Raw genomic sequence first — 24,108 nt, 5'->3', positions numbered from 1 at the left:
ATAGTAGTATGATAGGTGTTGTTGTACAGGGTCAGTCATAGTAGTGTGATAGGTGTTGTTGTACAGGGTCAGTCATAGTAGTGTGATAGGTGTTGTTTTACAGGGTCAGTCATAGTAGTATGATTGGTGTTGTTTTACAGGGTCAGTCATAGTAGTATGATAGGTGTTGTTTTACAGGGTCAGTCATAGTAGTATATGATAGGTGTTGTTTTACAGGGTCAGTCATAGTAGTATGATAGGTGTTGTTTTACAGGGTCAGTCATAGTAGTATGATAGGTGTTGTTTTACAGGGTCAGTCATAGTAGTATGATAGGTGTTGTTTTACAGGGTCAGTCATAGTAGTGTGATAGGTGTTGTTTTACAGGGTCAGTCATAGTAGTATGATAGGTGTTGTTTTACAGGTCAGTCATAGTAGTATGATAGGTGTTGTTTTACAGGGTCATAGTAGTATGATAGGTGTTGTTGTACAGGGTCAGTCATAGTAGTATGATAGGTGTTGTTTTACAGGGTCAGTCATAGTAGTATGATAGGTGTTGTTTTACAGGGTCAGTCATAGTAGTGTGATAGGTGTTGTTTTACAGGGTCAGTCATAGTAGTATGATAGGTGTTGTTTTACAGGGTCAGTCATAGTAGTATGATAGGTGTTGTTGTACAGGGTCAGTCATAGTAGTATGATAGGTGTTGTTTTACAGGGTCAGTAATAGTAGTATGATAGGTGTTGTTTTACAGGGTCAGTCATAGTAGTATGATAGGTGTTGTTTTACAGGGTCAGTCATAGTAGTATATGATAGGTGTTGTTTTACAGGGTCAGTCATAGTAGTGTATGATAGGTGTTGTTTTACAGGGTCAGTCATAGTAGTATGATAGGTGTTGTTTTACAGGGTCAGTCATAGTAGTATATGATAGGTGTTGTTTTACAGGGTCAGTCATAGTAGTATGATAGGTGTTGTTTTACAGGGTCAGTAATAGTAGTATGATAGGTGTTGTTTTACAGGGTCAGTCATAGTAGTATGATAGGTGTTGTTTTACAGGGTCAGTCATAGTAGTATATGATAGGTGTTGTTTTACAGGGTCAGTAATAGTAGTATGATAGGTGTTGTTTTACAGGGTCAGTCATAGTAGTATGATAGGTGTTGTTTTACAGGGTCAGTCATAGTAGTATGATAGGTGTTGTTTTACAGGGTCAGTCATAGTAGTGTATGATAGGTGTTGTTTTACAGGGTCAGTCATAGTAGTATATGATAGGTGTTGTTTTACAGGGTCAGTCATAGTACATTTACATTTAAGTCATTTAGCAGACGCTCTAATCCAGAGCGACTTACAAATTGGTGAATTCACCTTCTGACATCCAGTGGAACAGCCACTTTACAATAGTGCATCTAAATCATTTAAGGGGGGGGTGAGAATGATTACTTTATCCTATCCTAGGTATTCCTTGAAGAGGTGGGGTTTCAGGTGTTCAAGGTGACAGACAGATTTTCCACTTTTTCGGCTCAGGTATGCGAACCAGCGACTTTCGGTTAATGGCCCAGCACTCTAAATGTATGGACCGTGGGGTACGGGGGGTACAGATACTTCACTGGTGTTGCAACGTGCAAGGTGTTGAAATGAACAAAAGCCCACTGAGAGTCTTTACAACGCCCCCCCCCCCCGAATTGACTCGATTCCAAGGGATAACGGATTAGGAACTAGAAAAGAGTGGGGGGAGGGGGGGGGTTTGGTCTCCTGTGCCTGTTCACTGCCTCTCTGTATCACTGAGTAACCACTGACCAAACAGACACATTAGAAGTGATCAAGGAAACCATATCAGCTCACCACAAAACAAAACACCATAAAAACAGGTATATAACAGGTATATATATATATATATTTACATTTTATTAGACAAGTATCAAGGTCATATTTTTTTTTTTATTAGGTTTATTTGATTGGAATGGAAAAAATGAGTGTGTGTTGAATTCTTCCTAGAAGTGTTGTGATATAATGGCCTACTGAAGCATTGGTGGTTAATGGTTAACCTTTGTAAATGTGGTGTTGAACAATGGTGTTCACATTACCGGGAACAAACATGTGACCTGAACAAAAAAAATAAGTGTGTAATACATGGTTTTATACATTCTGATCAAATTCAAAAACACTTTTCAAGAGTAAACAACGAAAGGTTTGCTTGAACGAAATCCTCACCCGTCAAAACAGTAATGCAAACCAAACATAGAAGTGGGAGGGGTTTAAATGTCAGGTGAGAGGTGTGTGTCTGTCAGGCTGCTTACGGAGTCAAGAGTCCAGACCGTGCAATTTTATCATATCCACACTGTCAACAAACCCAGCTAGAGCCATGTCGTCCATCTCCGTCTCCGTCCCGCCACCTAAATGTCTCCAGAAAACCTTCGTGGCTCCGCGGAGACACATGTTTGGGCCCGGACCGTCCAATGTTCCTCTCCGCATCTTAGCGGCAGGGGCCGAGCCCATCATCGGTCACATGCATCCAGAAATGCTCGAGGTATGTCTACAAAGTTTGGTGATGAGCAATCAATCTCAATGAAAGGTAACCGTGCAAAAATAAATAATGCAGGATTTACGCATAAATGGTTGAATTGCGTATATATATTGCGTACTCCAAAGTTTACTTTGGTCATTATATCAATATAATTTCTCGGCATAATTAATTTTAATGACGCAAAAAAAAAAAAGATCCCACCTTGTCTAGTGTATTTCATTTTTATGACATTTGGAAAGTTTACCAACAAATTTGCTGATTCCATCAGGCCTGTCATTGCAGGGTAGTCTAGTGGTTAGAGCGTTGGGCCGTTAACCGAAAAGTTGCTGGATCTAATCCCTGAGCTGACAAGGTAAAAATCTGTTGTTCTGCCCTTGAACAATCTAGTTACCCCACTGTTCCCCGGCGTCATTGTAAATAAGAATGTGTTCTTAACAGACTTGCCTAGTTAAATAAAAGGTACAATTAAAATAATTGGATGGACTCCTGGTTAGTGTGAAGTACATTTACTGCAACTCCTGGTTAGTGTGAAGTACATTTACTGCAATTCCTGGTTAGTGTGAAGTACATTTACTGCAATTCCTCACATTCTTGCCATGACTTATGTCACGTTCACATGATATCGGTGTGAGAATGACTACCAAAATCAAAATGGAGGTTCCCTGGAGGTCCCCTTGAGCGCGTGCCTGGTCGGCATGGCAACGATTAGGCCTACAAAGGCTCTAGACAGCTACCTTCCTTAGCAATCCAAAAACATGTTAGCTGACATGGACTAATTGAGTTACTGACATAAGTGGAAAACGTCTGACGATACATGTGTATTCTATCTTTCAACAGTAAGTTGAGACCCCCCCCGACGGAGTTAAAAAAAATATATATGTAAATAACAACATTTGAGTCGGCCCGGCGGGACCCGAAACACAGCATGTCGGCGGCTCTGCGTTCAACTGATGTAAAAGTGTTTTAAATCCGTTTTCACTACCCATCGAACCTATTACAGTGCTGAGACAAACGTACCCAATCATTAAATCAGATATAGAATCGGATGAAGTTTAACGTCCCGAGGGGAAAAAAATTGTCTTAAGACACACAGTACTGCAGTGTAACACAAGAAGACCCTGCACACTACACACTAGACATAACACACACGGTACACTTCGTAATACTCAAGTGTCATCCAGACAGACTCTTGATCCCATAATCATCTCTTTACTGTGTTTGTTTGGTATTCTAGATCATGAGTGACATCAAGAGTGGGATCCAATATGCCTTCCAGACTCAGAACAACATGACAATAGCAGTGAGTGGCACAGGACACACGGCCATGGAGTGTGCCATCTTCAACGCCGTCGAGCCAGGGGAGGGGGTTCTCACCGCGGTCAATGGGATCTGGGGAGAACGGGCAGCAGACATGGCAGAGAGGATAGGTACTTGATTGTTATGGGATATGTTCCATATGGCCCCCTGTTCCCTTTTATTGACAAGAGCCCTACAGCAGTGGGTCCTGGTTAACAGCAGTGCACTATGGGTCCTGGTCAACAGTAGTGCACTATATAGTGGATAGGGTGTCATTGGGTAACCATGACCTTTGCTTGTTAAAGTTTTGCTTCTGTCCCTCTCCTTGCCCCAACCTGGGCTCGAACCAGGGACCCTCTGAACACATCAACAACTGCCTTCCCACAAAGCATTGTGACCCATCGCTCAACAACAGCCACAGCCTTAGCAGAGCAAGGGAAACAACTAGTTCAAGGTCTCAGAGAGAGTGAAGTCACCAACTGAAACACTACTAGCGTGCACCGCTAACTAGCTAGCAGTTTCACCCTAATTACACGCCTGCGAGCACACCTGGTTATTAAGGACCTTGTTTCAAATACCGTGGCTTTGCCCAATGAGGAAGTTCCCTTTGAATTGATACATTTGTGATTAACATAATACATTTCCCATCAACCCAACAGGTGCCAGAGTTAATTCCATTGTGACAACTGCAGGGGGGTATTTCACCAGTGAAGAGATTGATCGGGTAATGACACACATCTCATTTGATCTGCTCATACCCTAACCTTTCTATAGGTATAGATACTCCTACCCTAACCTTCATCTATAGGTATACATACTCCTGCCCTAACCTTCATCTACAGGTAACTCCTGCCCTAACCTTCATCTATAGGTAACTCCTACCCTAACCTTTCTATAGGTATAGATACTCCTACCCTAACCTTCATCTACAGGTAACTCCTACCCTAACCTTTCTATAGGTATAGATACTCCTACACTAACCTTCATCTACAGGTAACTCCTACCTTAACCTTCATCTACAGGTATAGATACTCCTACCCTAACCTTCATCTATAGGTATAGATACTCCTACCCTAACCTTCATCTATAGGTATAGATACTACAACCCTAACCTTCATCTACAGGTAACTCCTACCCTAACCTTCATCTATAGGTATAGATACTCCTACCCTAACCTTCAACTATAGGTATAGATACTACAACCCTAACCTTCATCTATAGGTATAGATCCTCCTACCCTAATCTTCATCTATAGGTAACTCCTACCCTAACCTTCATCTATAGGTATAGATACTCCTACCCTAACCTTCATCTATAGGTATAGATACTCCTACCCTAACCTTCATCTATAGGTATAGATACTCCTACCCTAACCTTCATCTATAGGTATAGATACTCCTACCCTAACCTTCATCTATAGGTATAGATACTCCTACCCTAACCTTCATCTATAGGTATAGATACTCCTGCCCTAACCTTCATCTATAGGTATAGATACTCCTGCCCTAACCTTCATCTATAGGTATAGATACTCCTGCCCTAACCTTCATCTATAGGTATTTTTACTCCTGCCCTAACCTTCATCTATAGGTATAGATACTCCTACCCTAACCTTCATCTATAGGTATAGATACTCCTACCCTAACCTTCATCTATAGGTATAGATACTCCTACCCTAACCTTCATCTATAGGTATAGATACTCCTGCCCTAACCTTCATCTATAGGTATAGATACTCCTGCCCTAACCTTCATCTATAGGTATAGATACTCCTGCCCTAACCTTCATCTATAGGTATAGATACTCCTGCCCTAACCTTCATCTATAGGTATAGATACTCCTGCCCTAACCTTCATCTAAAGGTATAGATACTCCTACCCTAACCTTCATCTATAGGTATAGATACTCCTACCCTAATCTTCATCTATAGGTAACTCCTGCCCTAACATTCATCTATAGGTATAGACACTCCTACCCTAACCTTCATCTATGGGTATAGATACTCCTACCCTAACCTTCATCTATAGGTATAGATACTCCTACCCTAACCTTCATCTATAGGTATAGATACTCCTACCCTAACCTTCATCTATAGGTATAGATACTCCTACCCTAACCTTCATCTATAGGTATAGATACTCCTGCCCTAACCTTCATCTATAGGTATAGATACTCCTGCCCTAACCTTCATCTATAGGTATAGATACTCCTGCCCTAACCTTCATCTATAGGTAAATATACTCCTGCCCTAACCTTCATCTATAGGTATAGATACTCCTGCCCTAACCTTCATCTAAAGGTATAGATACTCCTACCCTAACCTTCATCTATAGGTATAGATACTCCTACCCTAACCTTCATCTATAGGTACAGATAGTCCTACCCTAACCTTCATCTATAGGTATAGATAGTCCTACCCTAACCTTCATCTATAGGTATAGATACTCCTACCCTAACCTTCATCTATAGGTATAGATAGTCCTACCCTAACCTTCATCTATAGGTATAGATACTCCTACCCTAACCTTCATCTATAGGTATAGACACTCCTACCCTAACCTTCATCTATAGGTATAGACACTCCTACCCTAACCTTCATCTATAGGTATAGATACTCCTACCCTAACCTTCATCTATAGGTATAGATACTCCTACCCTAACCTTCATCTATAGGTATAGATACTCCTACCCTAACCTTCATCTATAGGTATAGATACTCCTACCCTAACCTTCATCTATAGGTATAGATACTCCTACCCTAACCTTCATCTATAGGTATAGATACTCCTACCCTAACCTTCATCTATAGGTATAGACACTCCTACCCTAACCTTCATCTATAGGTATAGATACTCCTACCCTAACCTTCATCTATAGGTATAGATACTCCTACCCTAACCTTCATCTATAGGTATAGACACTCCTACCCTAACCTTCATCTATAGGTATAGACACTCCTACCCTAACCTTCATCTATAGGTATAGACACTCCTACCCTAACCTTCATCTATAGGTATAGACACTCTTACCCTAACCTTCATCTATAGGTATAGATACTCCTACCCTAACCTTCATCTATAGGTATAGATACTCCTACCCTAACCTTCATCTATAGGTATAGACACTCCTACCCTAACCTTCATCTACAGGTATAGATACTCCTACCCTAACCTTCATCTACAGGAATAGATACTCCTACCCTAACCTTCATCTACAGGTATAGATACTCCTACCCTAACCTTCATCTATAGGTATAGATACTCCTACCCTAACCTTCATCTATAGGTATAGACACTCCTACCCTAACCTTCATCTATAGGTATAGATACTCCTGCCCTAACCTTCATCTATAGGTATAGATACTCCTGCCCTAACCTTCATCTAAAGGTATAGATACTCCTACCCTAACCTTCATCTATAGGTATAGATACTCCTACCCTAATCTTCATCTATAGGTAACTCCTGCCCTAACATTCATCTATAGGTATAGACACTCCTACCCTAACCTTCATCTATGGGTATAGATACTCCTACCCTAACCTTCATCTATAGGTATAGATACTCCTACCCTAACCTTCATCTATAGGTATAGATACTCCTACCCTAACCTTCATCTATAGGTATAGATACTCCTACCCTAACCTTCATCTATAGGTATAGATACTCCTACCCTAACCTTCATCTATAGGTATAGATACTCCTGCCCTAACCTTCATCTATAGGTATAGATACTCCTGCCCTAACCTTCATCTATAGGTATAGATACTCCTGCCCTAACCTTCATCTATAGGTATATATACTCCTGCCCTAACCTTCATCTATAGGTATAGATACTCCTGCCCTAACCTTCATCTAAAGGTATAGATACTCCTACCCTAACCTTCATCTATAGGTATAGATACTCCTACCCTAACCTTCATCTATAGGTACAGATAGTCCTACCCTAACCTTCATCTATAGGTATAGATAGTCCTACCCTAACCTTCATCTATAGGTATAGATACTCCTACCCTAACCTTCATCTATAGGTATAGATACTCCTACCCTAACCTTCATCTATAGGTATAGACACTCCTACCCTAACCTTCATCTATAGGTATAGACACTCCTACCCTAACCTTCATCTATAGGTATAGATACTCCTACCCTAACCTTCATCTATAGGTATAGATACTCCTACCCTAACCTTCATCTATAGGTATAGATACTCCTACCCTAACCTTCATCTATAGGTATAGATACTACTACCCTAACCTTCATCTATAGGTATAGATACTCCTACCCTAACCTTCATCTATAGGTATAGATACTCCTACCCTAACCTTCATCTATAGGTATAGACACTCCTACCCTAACCTTCATCTATAGGTATAGATACTCCTACCCTAACCTTCATCTATAGGTATAGATACTCCTACCCTAACCTTCATCTATAGGTATAGATACTCCTACCCTAACCTTCATCTATAGGTATAGACACTCCTACCCTAACCTTCATCTATAGGTATAGACACTCCTACCCTAACCTTCATCTATAGGTATAGACACTCCTACCCTAACCTTCATCTATAGGTATAGATACTCCTACCCTAACCTTCATCTATAGGTATAGATACTCCTACCCTAACCTTCATCTATAGGTATAGACACTCCTACCCTAACCTTCATCTACAGGTATAGATACTCCTACCCTAACCTTCATCTACAGGTATAGATACTCCTACCCTAACCTTCATCTACAGGTATAGATACTCCTACCCTAACCTTCATCTATAGGTATAGATACTCCTACCCTAACCTTCATCTATAGGTATAGACACTCCTACCCTAACCTTCATCTATAGGTATAGATACTCCTACTCTAACCTTCATCTATAGGTATAGATACTCCTACCCTAACCTTCATCTATAGGTATAGATACTACAACCCTAACCTTCATCTACAGGTAACTCCTACCCTAACCTTCATCTATAGGTATAGATACTCCTGCCCTAACCTTCAACTATAGGTAACTCCTGCCCTAACATTCATCCACAGGTAACTCCTACCCTAACCTTCATCTATAGGTATAGATACTCCTACCCTAACCTTCATCTATAGGTAACTCCTGCAATAACCTTCATCCATAGGTATAGATACTACAAACCTAACCATAATCTACAGGTAACTCCTGCCCTAACCTTCATCTATAGGTATATATACTCCTACCCTAACCTTCATCTATAGGTAACTCCTGCCCTAACCTTCAACTATAGGTATAGATACTCCTACCCTAAATTTCATCTATAGGTATAGATACTCCTACCCTAACCTTCATCTATAGGTATAGATACTCCTACCCTAACCTTCGTCTATAGGTATAGATACTCCTGCCCTAACCTTCATCTATAGGTATAGATACTCCTGCCCTAACCTTCATCTATAGGTATAGATACTCCTGTCCTAACCTTCATCTATAGGTATAGATACTCCTACCCTAACCTTCATCTATAGGTATAGATACTCCGACCCTAACCTTCGTCTATAGGTATAGATACTCCTGCCCTAACCTTCATCTATAGGTATAGATACTCCTGCCCAAACCTTCATCTATAGGTATAGATACTCCTGTCCTAACCTTCATCTACAGGTATAGATACTCCTAACCTTCATCTACAGGTATAGATACTCCTACCCTAACATTAATCTATAGGTGTAGATACTCCTACCCTAACCTTCATCTACAGCAAATTGCTGCTATCCGATACACCAATGTGCGTCCCAAGTGTAACCCTATTCCCTATATAGTGCACTACCTTAGACCAGAGCCCTATTCTCTATATAGTGCACTACTTTAGACCAGAGCCCTATTCCCTATATAGTGCACTACCTTAGACCAGAGCCCTATTCCCTATATAGTGCACTACTTTAGACCAGAGCCCTATTCTCTATATAATGCACTACTTTAGACCAGAGCCCTGTTCCCTATATAGTGCACTACTTTAGACCAGAGCCCTATTCCCTATGTAGTGCACTACTTTAGACCAGAACCCTATTCCCTATATAGTGCACTACTTTAGACCAGAGCCCTATTCCCTATATAGTGCACTACTTTAGACCAGAGCCCTATTCCCTATATAGTGCACTACTTTAGACCAGAGCCCTATTCTCTATATAGTGCACTACTTTAGACCAGAGCCCTAATCCCTATATAGTGCACTACTTTAGACCAGAGCCCTATTCTCTATATAGTGCACTACTTTAGACTAGAGCCCTATCCCCTATATAGTGCACTACTTTAGACCAGAACCCTCTTCCCTATATAGTGCACTACTTTAGACCAGAGCCCTATTCCCTATATAGTGCACTACTTTAGACCAGAGCCCTATTCCCTATATAGTGCACTACCTTAGACCAGAGCCCTATTCCCTATATAGTGCACTACTTTAGACCAGAGCCCTATTCCCTATATAGTGCACTACCTTAGACCAGAGCCCTATTCTCTATATAGTGCACTACTTTAGACCAGAGCCCTATTCCCTATATAGTGCACTACTTTAGACCAGAGCCCTATTCCCTATATAGTGCACTACTTTAGACCAGGGCACCTATTCCCCATGTAGTGCACTACTTTAGACCAGAGCCCTATTCCCTATATAGTGCACTACTTTAGACCAGGGCACCTATTCCCCATGTAGTGCACTACTTTAGACCAGAGCCCTATTCCCTATATAGTGCACTACTTTAGACTAGAGCCCTATTCCCTATATAGTGCACTACTTTAGACCAGAGCCCTATTCCCTATATAGTGCACTACTTTAGACCAGGGCACCTATTCCCCATGTAGTGCACTACTTTAGACCAGAGCCCTATTCCCTATATAGTGCACTACTTTAGACTAGAGCCCTATTCCCTATATAGTGCACTACTTTAGACCAGGGCCCTATTCCCTATATAGTGCACTACCTTAGACCAGGGCACCTATTCCCCATGTAGTGCACTACTTTAGACTAGAGCCCTATTCCCTACGTAGTGTATCACTTTAGACCAGGGCCTTATTTCATTCTGTGCATCGAGACTGGTATTTCTGGTCTGTTTCTCCCCAGGCCCTGGCCAAACACAAGCCTGTGCTGTTCTTCCTCACCCACGGTGAATCCTCCACAGGGGTAGTCCATCCACTAGATGGCATTGGAGATATATGTCACAAGTAAAGAGCCCCTTTTACCCCACCTCTTCAGCTTCCATGTCAATATAAATGCTTATAGAAACCCAACAGATAATATATATGGTACCTGCGCCCTCTCCTTTCTTTCTGCAAGGCACAACTGTCTGTTTCTCGTTGACTGTGTGGCTTCAATGGGCGGTGCCCCACTTCACATGGACAAACAAGGTATGAAGGCAGGTGCCCCACTTTACATTGACAAATAAGGCATGGTGTTGTCGTGACCCTGTAGCAAATTGCACAAGGACCCTGCAGGAATAACAGAGTTCCTGTTGAGAGGGATGAGCAAAGATCACATCGGTGTTACAGAGACACCTGTTGCTCCGGGATACACAGACAGGTTTATCAAGACCACCTAGTTAAAGCCCCTGAGGGGGAAGCTAGTTAAAGACCCTGAGGGGGAAACTAGTTAAAGACCCTGAGGGGGAAGCTAGTTAAAGACCCTGAGGGGGAAGCTAGTTAAAGACCCTGAGGGGGAAGCTAGTTAAAGACCCCGAGGGGGAAGCTAGTTAAAGACCCTGAGGGAAAAGTAGTTAAAAACCCTGAGGGGGAAGCTAGTTAAAGACCCTGAGGGAAAAGTAGTTAAAAACCCTGAGGGGGAAGCTAGTTAAAGACCCTGAGGGGGAAGCTAGTTAAAGACCCTGAGGGGGAAGCTAGTTAAAGACCCTGAGGGGAAGCTAGTTAAAGACCCTGAGGGGGAAGCTAGTTAAAGACCCTGAGGGGGAAGCTAGTTAAAGACCCTGAGGGGGAAGCTAGTTAAAGACACTGAGGGAAAACTAGTTAAAGACCCTGAGGGAAAACTAGTTAAAGACCCTGAGGGGGAAGCTAGTTAAAGACCCTGAGGGAAAACTAGTTAAAGCCCCTGAGGGAAAACTAGTTAAAGCCCCTGAGGGGGAAGCTAGTTGAAGACCCTGAGGGGGAAGCTAGTTAAAGACCCTGAGGGGGAAGCTAGTTAAAGACCCTGAGGGGGAAGCTAGTTAAAGACCCTGAGGGGGAAGCTAGTTAAAGACCCTGGGGGGGGAAGCTAGTTAAAGACCCTGAGGGGGAAGCTAGTAAAAGACCCTGGGGGGGGAAGCTAGTTAAAGACCCTGAGGGAAAACTAGTTAAAGACCCTGAGGGGGAAGCTAGTTAAAGACCCTGAGGGGGAAGCTAGTTAAAGACCCTGAGGGGGAAGCTAGTTAAAGACCCTGAGGGGGAAGCTAGTTAAAGACCCTGAGGGAAAACTAGTTATAGACCCTGAGGGGGAAGCTAGTTAAAGACCCTGAGGGGGAAGCTAGTTAAAGACCCTGGGGGAAGCTAGTTAAAGACCCTGGGGGAAAACTAGTTAAAGACCCTAGGGGGAAACTAGTTAAAGACCCTGAGGGGGAAGCTAGTTAAAGACCCTGAGGGAAAACTAGTTAAAGACCCTGAGGGGGAAGCTAGTTAAAGACCCTGAGGGAAAAGTAGTTAAAAACCCTGAGGGCGGAATCTAGTTAAAGACCCTGAGGGGGAAGCTAGTTAAAGACCCTGAGGGGGAAGCTAGTTAAAGACCCTGAGGGGGAAACTAGTTACAGACCCTGAGGGGGAAGCTAGTTAAAGACCCTGAGGGGGAAGCTAGTTAAAGACCCTGAGGGGGAAGCTAGTTAAAGACCCTGAGGGGGAAGCTAGTTAAAGACCCTGAGGGGGAAACTAGTTAAATACCCTGAGGAGGAAGCTAGTTAAAGACCCTGAGGGGGAAACTAGTTAAAGACCCTGAGGGGGAAGCTAGTTAAAGACCCTGAGGGGGAAGCTAGTTAAAGACCCTGAGGGGGAAGCTAGTTAAAGACCCTGAGGGGAAAGCTAGTTAAAGACCCTGAGGGGGAAGCTAGTTAAAGACCCTGAGGGGGAAGCTAGTTAAAGACCCTGAGGGGGAAACTAGTTAAAGACCCTGAGGGGGAAGCTAGTTAAAGCCCCTGAGGGGGAAGCTAGTTAAAGCCCCTGAGGGGGAAGCTAGTTAAAGCCCCTGAGGGGGAAGCTAGTTAAAGACCCTGAGGGGGAAGCTAGTTAAAGACCCTGAGGGGGAAACTAGTTACAGACCCTGAGGGGGAAGCTAGTTAAAGACCCTGAGGGGGAAGCTAGTTAAAGACCCTGAGGGGGAAGCTAGTTAAAGACCCTGAGGGGGAAGCTAGTTAAAGACCCTGAGGGGGAAGCTAGTTAAAGACCCTGAGGGGGAAGCTAGTTAAAGACCCTGGGGGGGAAGCTAGTTAAAAACCCTGAGGAGGAAGCTAGTTAAAGACCCTGGGGGGGAAGCTAGTTAAAGCCCCTGAGGGAAAACTAGTTAAAGACCCTGAGGGGGAAGCTAGTTAAAGACCCTGAGGGGGAAGCTAGTTAAAGACCCTGAGGAGGAAGCTAGTTAAAGACCCTGAGGGGGAAACTAGTTAAAGACCCTGAGGGGGAAGCTAGTTAAAGACCCTGAGGGGGAAACTAGTTAAAGCCCCTGAGGGGGAAGCTAGTTAAAGACCCTGAGGGGGAAGCTAGTTAAAGACCCTGAGAGGGAAGCTAGTTACAGACCCTGAGAGGGAAGCTAGTTACAGACCCTGAGGGGGAAGCTAGTTAAATACCCTGAGAGGGAAGCTAGTTAAAGACCCTGGGGGGGAAGCTAGTTAAAGACCCTGAGGGGGAAGCTAGTTAAAGACCCTGAGAGGGAAGCTAGTTACAGACCCTGAGGGGGAAGCTAGTTAAAGACCCTGAGGGGGAAGCTAGTTAAAGACCCTGAGGAGGAAGCTAGTTAAAGACCCTGAGGGGAAGCTAGTTAAAGACCCTGAGGAGGAAGCTAGTTAAAGACCCTGAGGAGGAAGCTAGTTAAAGACCCTGAGGGGGAACCTAGTTAAAGACCCCGAGGAGGAAGCTAGTTAAAGACCCTGAGGGGGAAGCTAGTTAAAGACCCTGAGGGGGAAGCTAGTTAAAGACCCTGAGGGGGAACCTAGTTAAAGACCCCGAGGAGGAAGCTAGTTAAAGACCCCGAGGAGGAAGCTAGTTAAAGACCCTGAGGGGGAAGCTAGTTAAAGACCCTGAGGGGGAAGCTAGTTAAAGACCCTGAGGGGGAAACTAGTTAAAGCCCCTGAGGGGGAAGCTAGTTAAAGACCCCGAGGAGGAAGCTAGTTAAAGACCCTGGGGGGGAAGCTAGTTAAAGACCCTGAGGGGGAAACTAGTTACAGACCCTGAGGGGGAAGCTAGTTAAAGACCCCGAGGAGGAAGCTAGTTAAAGACCCTGAGGAGGAAGCTAGTTAAAGACCCTGAGGGGGAAGCTAGTTAAAGACCCTGAGGGGGAAGCTAGTTGAAGACCCTGAGGTGGAAGCTAGTTAAAGACCCTGAGGGGGAAGCTAGTTAAAGACCCTGGGGGGGAAGCTTGCCTGTGTTGATGCTTATTATGAAGCTTCGTTGGACTATTGACATGCACCAGAACCCTGCCTATATCTTTGCTACATATTACATGTGATAATAGCATCACTCCTCGTTTCATTCATTGTACTGCCATCAGAGCTAACAGATTTTCAGGTTGAAATTTAACAAGTCAAGTTCATTATGTTTCCTTGTGTTTTCTTCAGGTATCGACATCCTGTACTCTGGCTCACAGAAGGTTCTAAATGCCCCACCTGGGACCGCTCCCATTTCCTTCAGTGAAAGAGCTTGGTGAGGAAGGTGTTCTAGTCCATAGCTTTAGAAATGTAGGAGAAAAAAAGATACAGGTTGGAAGCACTTTTTAAATGGTACAAAAATGACCTGATATTTACGAAGCAAATTAAACAATAACAACCTATCGAATGTATTTTCTTTCTATGAGCACATATTTTCTGCTTCTATCCAGTCAGAAAGTGTTCAATCGGAAAACAAAGCCAGTGTCGTTCTTCCTGGACATGACCTGGCTGGCAAACTACTGGGGTTGTGACGGCAAACCTGCTAGAATGTGAGACTCCCCCATAATGCATTTACATCAGAGCCTTGTATCACCAACACATCGTTTAGCACCACATTCTATGACATCATCTAACACCACATTCTATGACATCATCTACCTTAACAAAAACACAGTTTAACAGTTTGATCTACCTGGACAAAAAAAAAACACAGTTTAACATGATGTTCCTGTGAATGTCAAGGGAATCTCAGCTCAGAATGTAAGTAAAGCAGAATGTATCATTGGTGACAGTACTGAGTCTGACTTGTTGTTCCTCTGAACAGATACCACCACACTGCGCCTGTGTCTGCCTTCTACTCTCTCCGGGAGAGTCTGGCTATCCTCGCTGAACAGGTGACTTTAGCCTGGTTCCTAAATCATGATGCCATTCACACTCTTAGATAGAGTTACATCTTATAGAATCATAAGATAATTCACAGGGATAAATTATATCCTAGCACTCTGATATATGTTTTCTCTCTCTCTCTCTCTCTCTCTCTCTCTCTCTCTCTCATTGAAAATGTAAACAGGAATATGTTAAAGCAGCATTGGGCACGGTAGTTGTGTTTTAGTGATGATGAAATGACAGACCTGTGTCTCTACTCTCTCCCAGGGTCTGGAGAACTCCTGGCAAAGACACAAGGAAGTAGCAGAATACTTCCATGAAGGCCTAGAGAACATGGGCCTCAAACTGTTTGTGAAAGACAAGGTCAGTATCAAATACCTTAAAAAGATTTACTGTAAACTATTTAATGTAGTCTATTTAAAGCACAAATGAGGGGAAAAAAACACATTCAATAATTTAACTACACATACAGTATAACCTTATTCTGTGTTGCAGACAGCCATATGTTTTACTGTAAAACAAAACACTCAGCTCAGCTAGACATTCCTTTCGACAACATCCGGTGAAATTACAGAGCCGCGAAATTCAAATTAAATTCTTAGAAATATTTATCTTTCATAAAATCACAAGTGCAATACACCAAAATAAGGCACACCTCCTTGTTAATCCAGCCACCATGTCAGATTTCAAAAAGGCTTTACAGCGAATGCAAACCATGCGATTATCTGAGGACAGTGCCCAGCACACAAATGCATAACAAATAATTTTCAACCAGGGAGGTGCGACACGAAAGTCAGAAATAACAATATAATGAATGCCTTACCTTTGAAGATCTTCTTCTGTTGGCACTCCAAAATGTCCCATAAACATCACAAATGGTGCTTTTTGTTTGATAAATTCCTTTGTTATATCCCCAAAATATCCATTTATTTGGCACGTTTGATTCAGAAAAACAAGAGTCCACTTGGCTTGACCCTCATTCTAAACAGCCCTACTTCTTCATTACTCAAAAGAAAAACATCAACCAATTTCTAAAGACTGTTGACATCTAGTGGAAGCCATAGGAACTGCAACCAGGTGCCGCAGAAATCTAGTTTCCCATAGAAAAACAATTGAAAACACAGTGAACTCATTTTTTTTCCTGGATGGTTTGTCCTCAGGGTTTTGCCTGCCAAATAAGTTCTGTTATACTCACAGACATTATTTCAACAGTGTTAGAAACTTTAGAGTGTTTTCTACCCAAATCTACCAATTATATGCATATCCTAGCGTCTGGGCATGAGTAGCAGGCAGTTTATTTTGGGCACGCTTTACACCCGGATGTGAAAATACTGCCCCTTCTCCCAAACAGGTTTAAACACTCCTCTTTCCATATGTATTACTGTAAAACAAAACACTCAGACCCCTTAAAACACTCCTCTTTCCATTGATGGTTCCATTCGCCAGAACGCCAGGTTGCCCACGGTCACCACTATAGTAGCACCCCCTGGATATGACTGGAAGGAGATCACCAGCTACATCATGAAGAATCACAACTTAGAGATCTCTGGAGGACTGGGACCATCCGTTGGCCAGGTGAGTTACTTCAGGGGCAAAAAAAAAGGTTGAGAACCAATGAGTTAGAGGACTGAGGCCGTCTCAGGCCAGGGCACAGAATGGACTACTGCTGCTTCTTAGTTCTGGATGAGTTACCAGTCATAGTAGGGAGCAGGGGGTACCTTTGTGAACCATTATGCATTGCTTTGACAATGGGTTTAAGTAGCTACGATCGTGATCATCAGCCCTCTTTACTAATCATAACAACCATTGTCTACTGCTGCGATAACAGGTTGGTTGTGTGGGCTCGACCACGCCTTCTCCTGTGTGTGCAACCGGCTCTCTGACCCGTCCCGTCTCTCTCCCCAGGTGCTGCGTGTAGGACTGATGGGGGGTAACAGCAGCAAGGCCAGTGTCGACATGGTGCTGGAGGCCCTGAGAGATGCTCTCAGATACTGTCATAAAAGCAAAGTATAACATGGCTCAAACGCTTCCATAATAGCAAGGTCAAAGTCTGGATCAACATTGTAAACATTGTCTCATTGTCTCTAGCAAGGTCAAACATGGCTAAAACACTGCCATAAGAACAAATTATAACATGGCTGTCTGAAAGTCAGTTTAAAGTCAGCTTTGATATCAGGGAAGGACAATTAATGGAATGGAAACTTCTAATATGTTGAATAAAAAAAATAAGAGTATGATTTGTTTGTTACCTCTGATTCAAGTGTTTTGTAAACTTCAAATCAAATACATGTTATGTGATTGTGTTTTCCTTTCATTGGATTAAAAACAAAACAATGTTCTCAATGCTTTCAATGCTTGAATACATTTTTGTCGCTCGTTTTCCAAAAGAGTAATAATATTCGGTCAACAGTAGATTACGCCCTCTATTTACACAAGTGCTACTTACATTTGATCTTGAAGAAGAAGAACTATCCATATGTGGAGCCTCCGGACGTTCCTTCCTTGTTGACGTTTTGCGCAAAAGCGCGTGGAAGTGTTCCAGTGTGTTATCGGTCCTTGTCTGGGGGAAAAAGTCAGCTAGCTACAACAGGGCTTTTAGTTTTGTGAGTTCCCGAACACCGGTACAATAGCTATAAGGATACATTCGTGCACTATTTAACAATGACATGCCGAAGAGGAGCTCTCTGTCATCGACAAGGCAGTGAAAACGACTCCATGTAACAAACTAGTCCAAACACTGCAGGAGAGCGAACGACCGGTTTGAGACCAAGGTAAAACCAGTTTGAAGTTGGATATTCGGGCTTTCAAACCATTTCAGCCAGAGACTCCCAAATAAGTGTCATGATGTTGGAAAAATTGCGCACAACATTGCACAGGTCTTACTTTCACGATGTGGACATTAATTTGCTTTCCAAATCTAATAAACATGTGGAAATATGAGCAGCATTTTGTATTCCTAGTTGAATTAGTTAGGGAGTGTAAACAAAGTACAAACTTTTTTACATTCGAATTTCAATAGCTCCTTGGTCATGTGACCTACTGACTTCAAACAAGGTTCAGAATGTACACTTAGTAGGCCAACACATTGCACACCCTTTAGTTTGTCCATTTAAAATCTCACAAGATTTTACATACATTTTTCAAAATTCCTAATTTGTGACCTACTGACCTCAAACTACATTTACATTACATTTAAGTCATTTAGCAGACGCTCTTATCCAGAGCGACTTACAAATTGGTGAATTCACCTTCTGACATCAGTGGAACAGCCACTTTACAATAGTGCATCTAAATCATTTAAGGGGGGGGGGTGAGAAGGATTGCTTTATCCTATCCTAGGTATTCCTTGAAGAGTGTCCATGGACTGGCGGAGATGGGCGCCTCGAGGCGTCCAGTGCGGTAATGCGACCGATCCCGGAGAAGCTGGCAGGAGCCCCGGGGAGAATTATCTTTTCTTTGTGAAGGGCATAGCACCCTGGAATGGGTTCGCCCCGAGAGGGGGACCCAAGCCCTGTAAAGCATTGCAGTTCCAGCAGTGTCCGGTAAGCTCTCGCCTGCCCTTGAAAATCCAGGTTTGAGGGTGTAAATCCAACTGTTTAATTAAAACAAAGCATCGCGAAGGCCCGAGGTGGGTGTTGATGCGATGTGATTTCTGCCCAGTGCTCTGAATTCAATGAAGCGCACTGGGCAGAAATTCAATGAAGCGTGGGTAAATGGCAGGAGTAACAATGACTCTTAAGGAGTCCTGAGCCTTAGTAAGGGAGATAACGAGGTAGCCCTCTAGCAGGGCTCTTCCAATCCATCCCTGTATGCCATCTGTTTTCAGGTGTCGCTAACGGTGCAAACCAAACGGGGGTTACCTCGGTACTAGTCGGTACGCGAAGAGAGTCCTGCAGATGGTGACGGCTGTTGATCGTTAAAAGGAAGGCGTCAGTCGGTCCTGGAATACGGGGCTTTCGGTCAAGCATGAAAATGTGAGGGCGGTTCCACCAGACTCAATGATTTGCTGCTTGTTAACAAATCCTGACCTTGACAGGAAGCCAATTAGAGAATGATGGCTCGAACGCATCCCTGGCTTTGGCTGGGAGGGGGGAGTTCAGTCCTGGGAGATGGCTGATTGATGCCAGTAAGTACACTGTCTGAACACAGAGCGGCTGTGGTGAAACGTTTAAAACACGTCCCCCGTATACTTAGCTAACTCTAAACCGCAAAGGCTTGAATCGAACGCTGGTTTTAGGCTGGACCCGCTAACAGTGGAGCTCTAAATGGAGATGGAATGTTCTTAGCGGTTATGGACACTACCAGGCCTCCGGTCCGCCTGGGTGCAGGACTCTACACATTCTATGTAGTGGAGATTAGCGGACCATTAGCTGACACTACCAGGCCTCAGGTTTCCCTGAATGCGGGACTCTACACATTCTATGTAGTGGAGATTAGCTGACCATTAGCTGACACTACCAGGCCTCAGGTTTCCCTGAATGCGGGACTCTACACATTCTATGTAGTGGAGATTAGCTGACCATTAGCTGACACTACCAGGCCTCAGGTTTCCCTGAATGTGGGACATCGTACATTGTAGGTGGGGGGGTCTCCTCTACCTCACTAGACTTGAGGCGGAGACTAAACCCATTGGCCCCGCAGTGATAGGTCATTACATGTATCTGGATCATGCCTTATGAAGTGGGGAGAGGCATCTTCAGCTTGTCTGGGGAGGGAGGCCTACATCTGATGTGGGTAGTACCATCCACAGCCATTGATATACTGCGGAACCATAAAACGGACGGAAGAAGTCTAGGTTCCCACTGGATCACGGATCACTAAATGTCAACTTGATGAAATTCAAAAAGGAATGTACCCCCCCCTCGCGGTCGCACTCAAATCCCCCAAGAACATTTGGTGTATGTGCTTGGCTGAGGAGCCAATGTTGCGAAGCTACCGTCTGTGGGATTATGACTGAATGCCTCTAAGTCAGAATCCCCCCTAAATGTAAAGTTATCGTAGTGTCGCGGATCTTCGGTTGGCCCAGGATTGCCTGTCTCTTTTGGCAGGTGAGTAGAGCCGGTCGTGGGGTGCGGCCGGATAAGTTGCTCCTGATGCGCACCGCATTTTGTGGTGAATTTGGTGCTAAATCACTCGTAGACAACCTGATTCTGGGTCAGGGTTTCGTACGTAGCAGAGCAGCTTACTCGCTGCGATCTATTGAAAGCCAGCCCTCGATCCAAGCGTTTGTCGGGGACGGAAGGCATCTTCCTCCACCATCTTCCTCCTCCTTCTTCTCCTTTACTTACAGGTTACCAGGTGCACGCAAAAGGGCCAGAGGCCAGACACAGAGTGTGAGCGAGGCCAGGCCGGAAGGTAGAAGGCGTAAGACATTGACATGAGGCTCTGGATAGGTAGGGGGCTAGGTGGTGGTCGCCCATCTGCCCGGGATCGTCCTCTGGTGAAACTGTGAGTCAGGTTGGGACTCGCTGTGGAAGTCAAAGGGTCACCAGGTGCACGAGGAGGCCTCCATTAAGGCAGGGGGAACTCAGAGTCTGAGCAGGGGCGGCCGGACTCGGGGGCCATGAAGGTTGGAGTGGGGACTCAGTCGCTGAGTGGAAAAGAGGACGGGTGACCAGGTGCAGAGACTGTTTCGGATTTCCAGGTGCACGTGGTTCCTTACAGTGGGAATATGGATGTCTTAGTGTCTGGGGAGGGGTGCTTAAGTGTGGGTGCCCTGGTTCACCTGGTGGGCAAGGTTATGGAGATGGCTGAGCCCCGGCCGAGACACGGTGATGGGTGATGCCCAGTGAGTGGGGTGTTGACAGGGTAGGGAGAGTAGGTGTGGAGGCCTGGAGGTCTGTAGTTCCAGGGAGTAAGCTATACACTTTCAGGCCCAGGGAGAGGGCGGGCAGGGAGTGTAGGCCTTGAAGCAGAGGTCACCAGGTCAATGGGGGCCCGCCTGGAGGTCAGGAAGGCCCCAGGGAGAAGGCGGGCAGGGAGTGTAGGCCTTGAGGCAGAGGTCACCAGGTCAATGGGGGCCAGCCTGGAGGTCAGGAAGGCCCCAGGGAGAGGGCGGGCAGGGAGTGTAGGCCTTGAGGCAGAGGTCACCAGGTCAATGGGGGCCAGCCTGGAGGTCAGGAAGGCCCCAGGGAGAGGGCGGGCAGGGAGTGTAGGCCTTGAGGCAGAGGTCACCAGGTCAATGGGGGCCAGCCTGGAGGTCAGGAAGGCCCCAGGGAGAAGGCTCAAGTGAATAGGTGTGTGAGTGACACTGTCCTTCAGGGGAGCAGAGCAGGCAATTAACGTAAAATTGTGTGAGATGAAAATGGACAAACAAAAGGTGTGCTACATGTAAGGCTACTCAGTGGATATTCTGACAGCAGTTTGTGGGTTGTAGGTCATAAGACTAAAGAGCTATTGAAATTTTAATATTGACAAAATGATCGTAAAATATCATGAGCTGCAAATGGACAAACTAAAGGGTGTGCAATGTGTAGGCCCACCGAGTGTACATTCTGAACCTTGTTTGAGGTATGTGGGTCACATGACCAAGGTGCTATTGAATTTCAGAAATTAAAATAAATAATTTAAAATTATATGAGATGTAAACCGACAAAAAATAAGTGTGTGCAATGTGTGTCTATGCCATCGGGTTAGCTAGAAACAGTTTTGAAAGTTTTAGGAGTAAATGGCTATGGTACAAATCTGACAAGGTACAAGTCTGTCGTTCTGCCCCTGAACAGGCAGTTAACCCACTGTTCCTAGGCCGTCATTGAAAATAAGAATTTGTTCTTAACTGACTTGCCTAGTAAAATAAAGGTAAAATATTGAAATGTGAAAAAGTTGATTTGTCACTATGTTGACGGTCCCTAACTGCTGTTGGTGGACGTATCAAACATGAATCTGTCTTTTCATCTCCAGTTGAGCTGATGCCATTCCCAGATAAATCCACTTCAGCAAAGAGACTTAATAAAGGGATATTTCATTTTTTTTTAGCATGTTAGACTTCATTTTCCACTTTTAGTGTTGAAGCATCATCCAGACAGTTGTTTAGGTCAGAGTTACATAACTGCGATTTCTTTTTCTAGTTGCTTGCAAAAGCCATATAATGTTAGTGGTAGTAGTCTGACTCAATAGCAAAAATGTCATTCAAAACGTCCACCACAAGAAACTCTACAGCCATCTGTCTTTGAGCTATACACACATGTCAACATCAAAACACTATTTCCACTATTACAAGCATAACCCTATAATCACTTGGCTACATAGCTGATGCCTGCTGGACTGTCCATTAATCACGGTACTCCATTCTGTTTATTTTTTGTTTCTGTTGGACCCAGCCGACGCGAACTCGGGCTCCGCGTGTAGTTAACTGACCCTCTCTGCCTAGTCATCGCCATTTTACCTGTTGTTGTGTTTTAATTTTTACATTTTATTTTACTAGGCAAGTCAGTTAAGAACAAATTCTTATTTTCAATGACGGCCTAGGAACAGTGGGTTAACTGCCTGTTCAGGGGCAGAACGACAGATTTGTACCTTGTCAGCTCCGGGGTTTGAACTTGCAACCTTTCGGTTACTAGTCCAACGCTCTAACCACTAGAATACCCTGCTTAGCTGATTAGCTGTTGTTGTCTCACCTGTTGTTTTAGCAAGCTCTCCCAATCAAGACCTGCGATTACTGTATGCCTCGGTGAATGTCTCTCTCAAATGTCAATATGCCTTGTATACTGTTGTTCAGGTTAGTTAGCATTGTTTTAGTTCACAATGGAGCCCCTAGTTCCACTCTTCATACCTCTGATACCTCCTTTGTCTACCTGGTTAAATAAAGGTGAAATAAAACTCCCAACTGTTTACTTCCTGTTTTATCTCAGAAGCCCTTTCTCCATCACTACTCCATCTGCACACAGATACACTGAACAAAAATATAAAAGCAACATGTAAAGTATTGGTCCCATGATGTTTCATGAGCTGAAATAAAAGATCCCAGAAATGTTCCACACGCACAAAAAAAATCTTATTTCTGTAAAATGTTGGGCACAAATTTGTTTACATCCCTGTTAATGAGAATTTCTCCTTTACCGAGATAATCCATCCACCTGACAGGTGTTCTGTGGGGTTCTTGTATGGGCAGGCATAAGCTAAGGACAACGAACACAATTGCATTTTATCGATGGCAATTAGAATGCACTGAGATACCGTGATGAGATCCTGAGGCCCATTGTCCTGCCATCACCTCATGTTTCAGCATATTACACGGCCTCATGTCGCAAGGATCTGTTCACACTCCCTGGAAGATGAACATGTTATTCCACGGCCTGCATATTCAACTGACATGTCACCCATTGAGCATGTTTGGGATGCTCTGGATCTGCGTGTACGACATCCCGCCAATATGCAGCAACTTCTCACAGCCATTGAAGAGGAGTGGGGCAACATTCCACAGGCCACAATCAACAGCCTGATCCACTCTATGCGAAGGAGATGTCGTGCTGCATGAGGCAAAATGGTGGACACACCAGATACTGACTGGTTTTCTGATCCAGGCCCCTACTTTGTTTTTAAGGTATCTGTGACCAACCAATGCATATCTGTATACCCATTTAAGTGAAATCCATAAATTAGGACCTAATGAATTGATTTAAAATTGACTATTTTCCTTATATGAACTGTAGCTCAGTAAAATCTTTGAAATTGTTACATGTTGTGTTTTTATATTTGAGGAGAGTATATTTCACCAGATGTATAAATGTGAAGCATCCGGTTGGCATTTCACACTCATGACCAAATATGGTAATTTCCGGGGGGAAAAGATGGCCGACATTCCAACATTTAAGCCGACATTCTGCAATTTCTCATCGATACAGTTTTCTGT

The 24,108-nt window shown here is 43.9% G+C and overlaps 1 protein-coding gene across 2 annotated transcripts; it reads left to right on the top strand.

Moving 5' to 3' along the window:
* The first annotated feature begins 1,788 nt into the window (after positions 1–1,788).
* LOC135524804 (alanine--glyoxylate aminotransferase-like) lies at positions 1,789–17,600 on the top strand. 2 transcript variants are annotated; one of them, XM_064952640.1, is made up of 11 exons: positions 1,789–1,841; positions 3,732–3,924; positions 4,453–4,517; positions 10,880–10,980; positions 11,093–11,163; positions 14,562–14,646; positions 14,822–14,920; positions 15,196–15,265; positions 15,525–15,620; positions 16,704–16,832; positions 17,163–17,600. In XM_064952640.1, the coding sequence occupies exons 2-11, from the start codon at positions 3,735–3,737 to the stop codon at positions 17,268–17,270; spliced, it is 1,014 nt and encodes a 337-aa protein (XP_064808712.1). In that variant the 5' UTR covers positions 1,789–1,841; positions 3,732–3,734; the 3' UTR covers positions 17,271–17,600. The 2 variants fall into 2 exon arrangements, with proteins under 2 accessions (XP_064808712.1, XP_064808711.1); XM_064952639.1 differs by lacking the exon at positions 1,789–1,841 and adding an exon at positions 2,276–2,500.
* Positions 17,601–24,108: the final 6,508 nt, after the last annotated feature.

The sequence above is a fragment of the Oncorhynchus masou genome, chromosome 31, assembly GCF_036934945.1.
Source record: "Oncorhynchus masou masou isolate Uvic2021 chromosome 31, UVic_Omas_1.1, whole genome shotgun sequence".
In the NCBI taxonomy this organism is placed as follows: Eukaryota; Metazoa; Chordata; class Actinopteri; order Salmoniformes; family Salmonidae; genus Oncorhynchus; species Oncorhynchus masou.
The sequence above is the reverse complement of the archived record's forward strand: the minus strand, read 5'-3'. Positions and strand labels throughout refer to the sequence as shown.

Coding starts and splice junctions, on each gene's coding strand:
- LOC135524804 (XM_064952639.1), top strand. CDS start 2,336: ATGTCGTCCATCTCCGTCTCCGTCCCGCCACCTAAATGTCTCCAGAAA. Junction 2,501..3,731: donor TGCATCCAGAAATGCTCGAG/GTATGTCTACAA, acceptor TTGGTATTCTAG/ATCATGAGTGACATCAAGAG. Junction 15,266..15,524: donor TGGCTATCCTCGCTGAACAG/GTGACTTTAGCC, acceptor ACTCTCTCCCAG/GGTCTGGAGAACTCCTGGCA.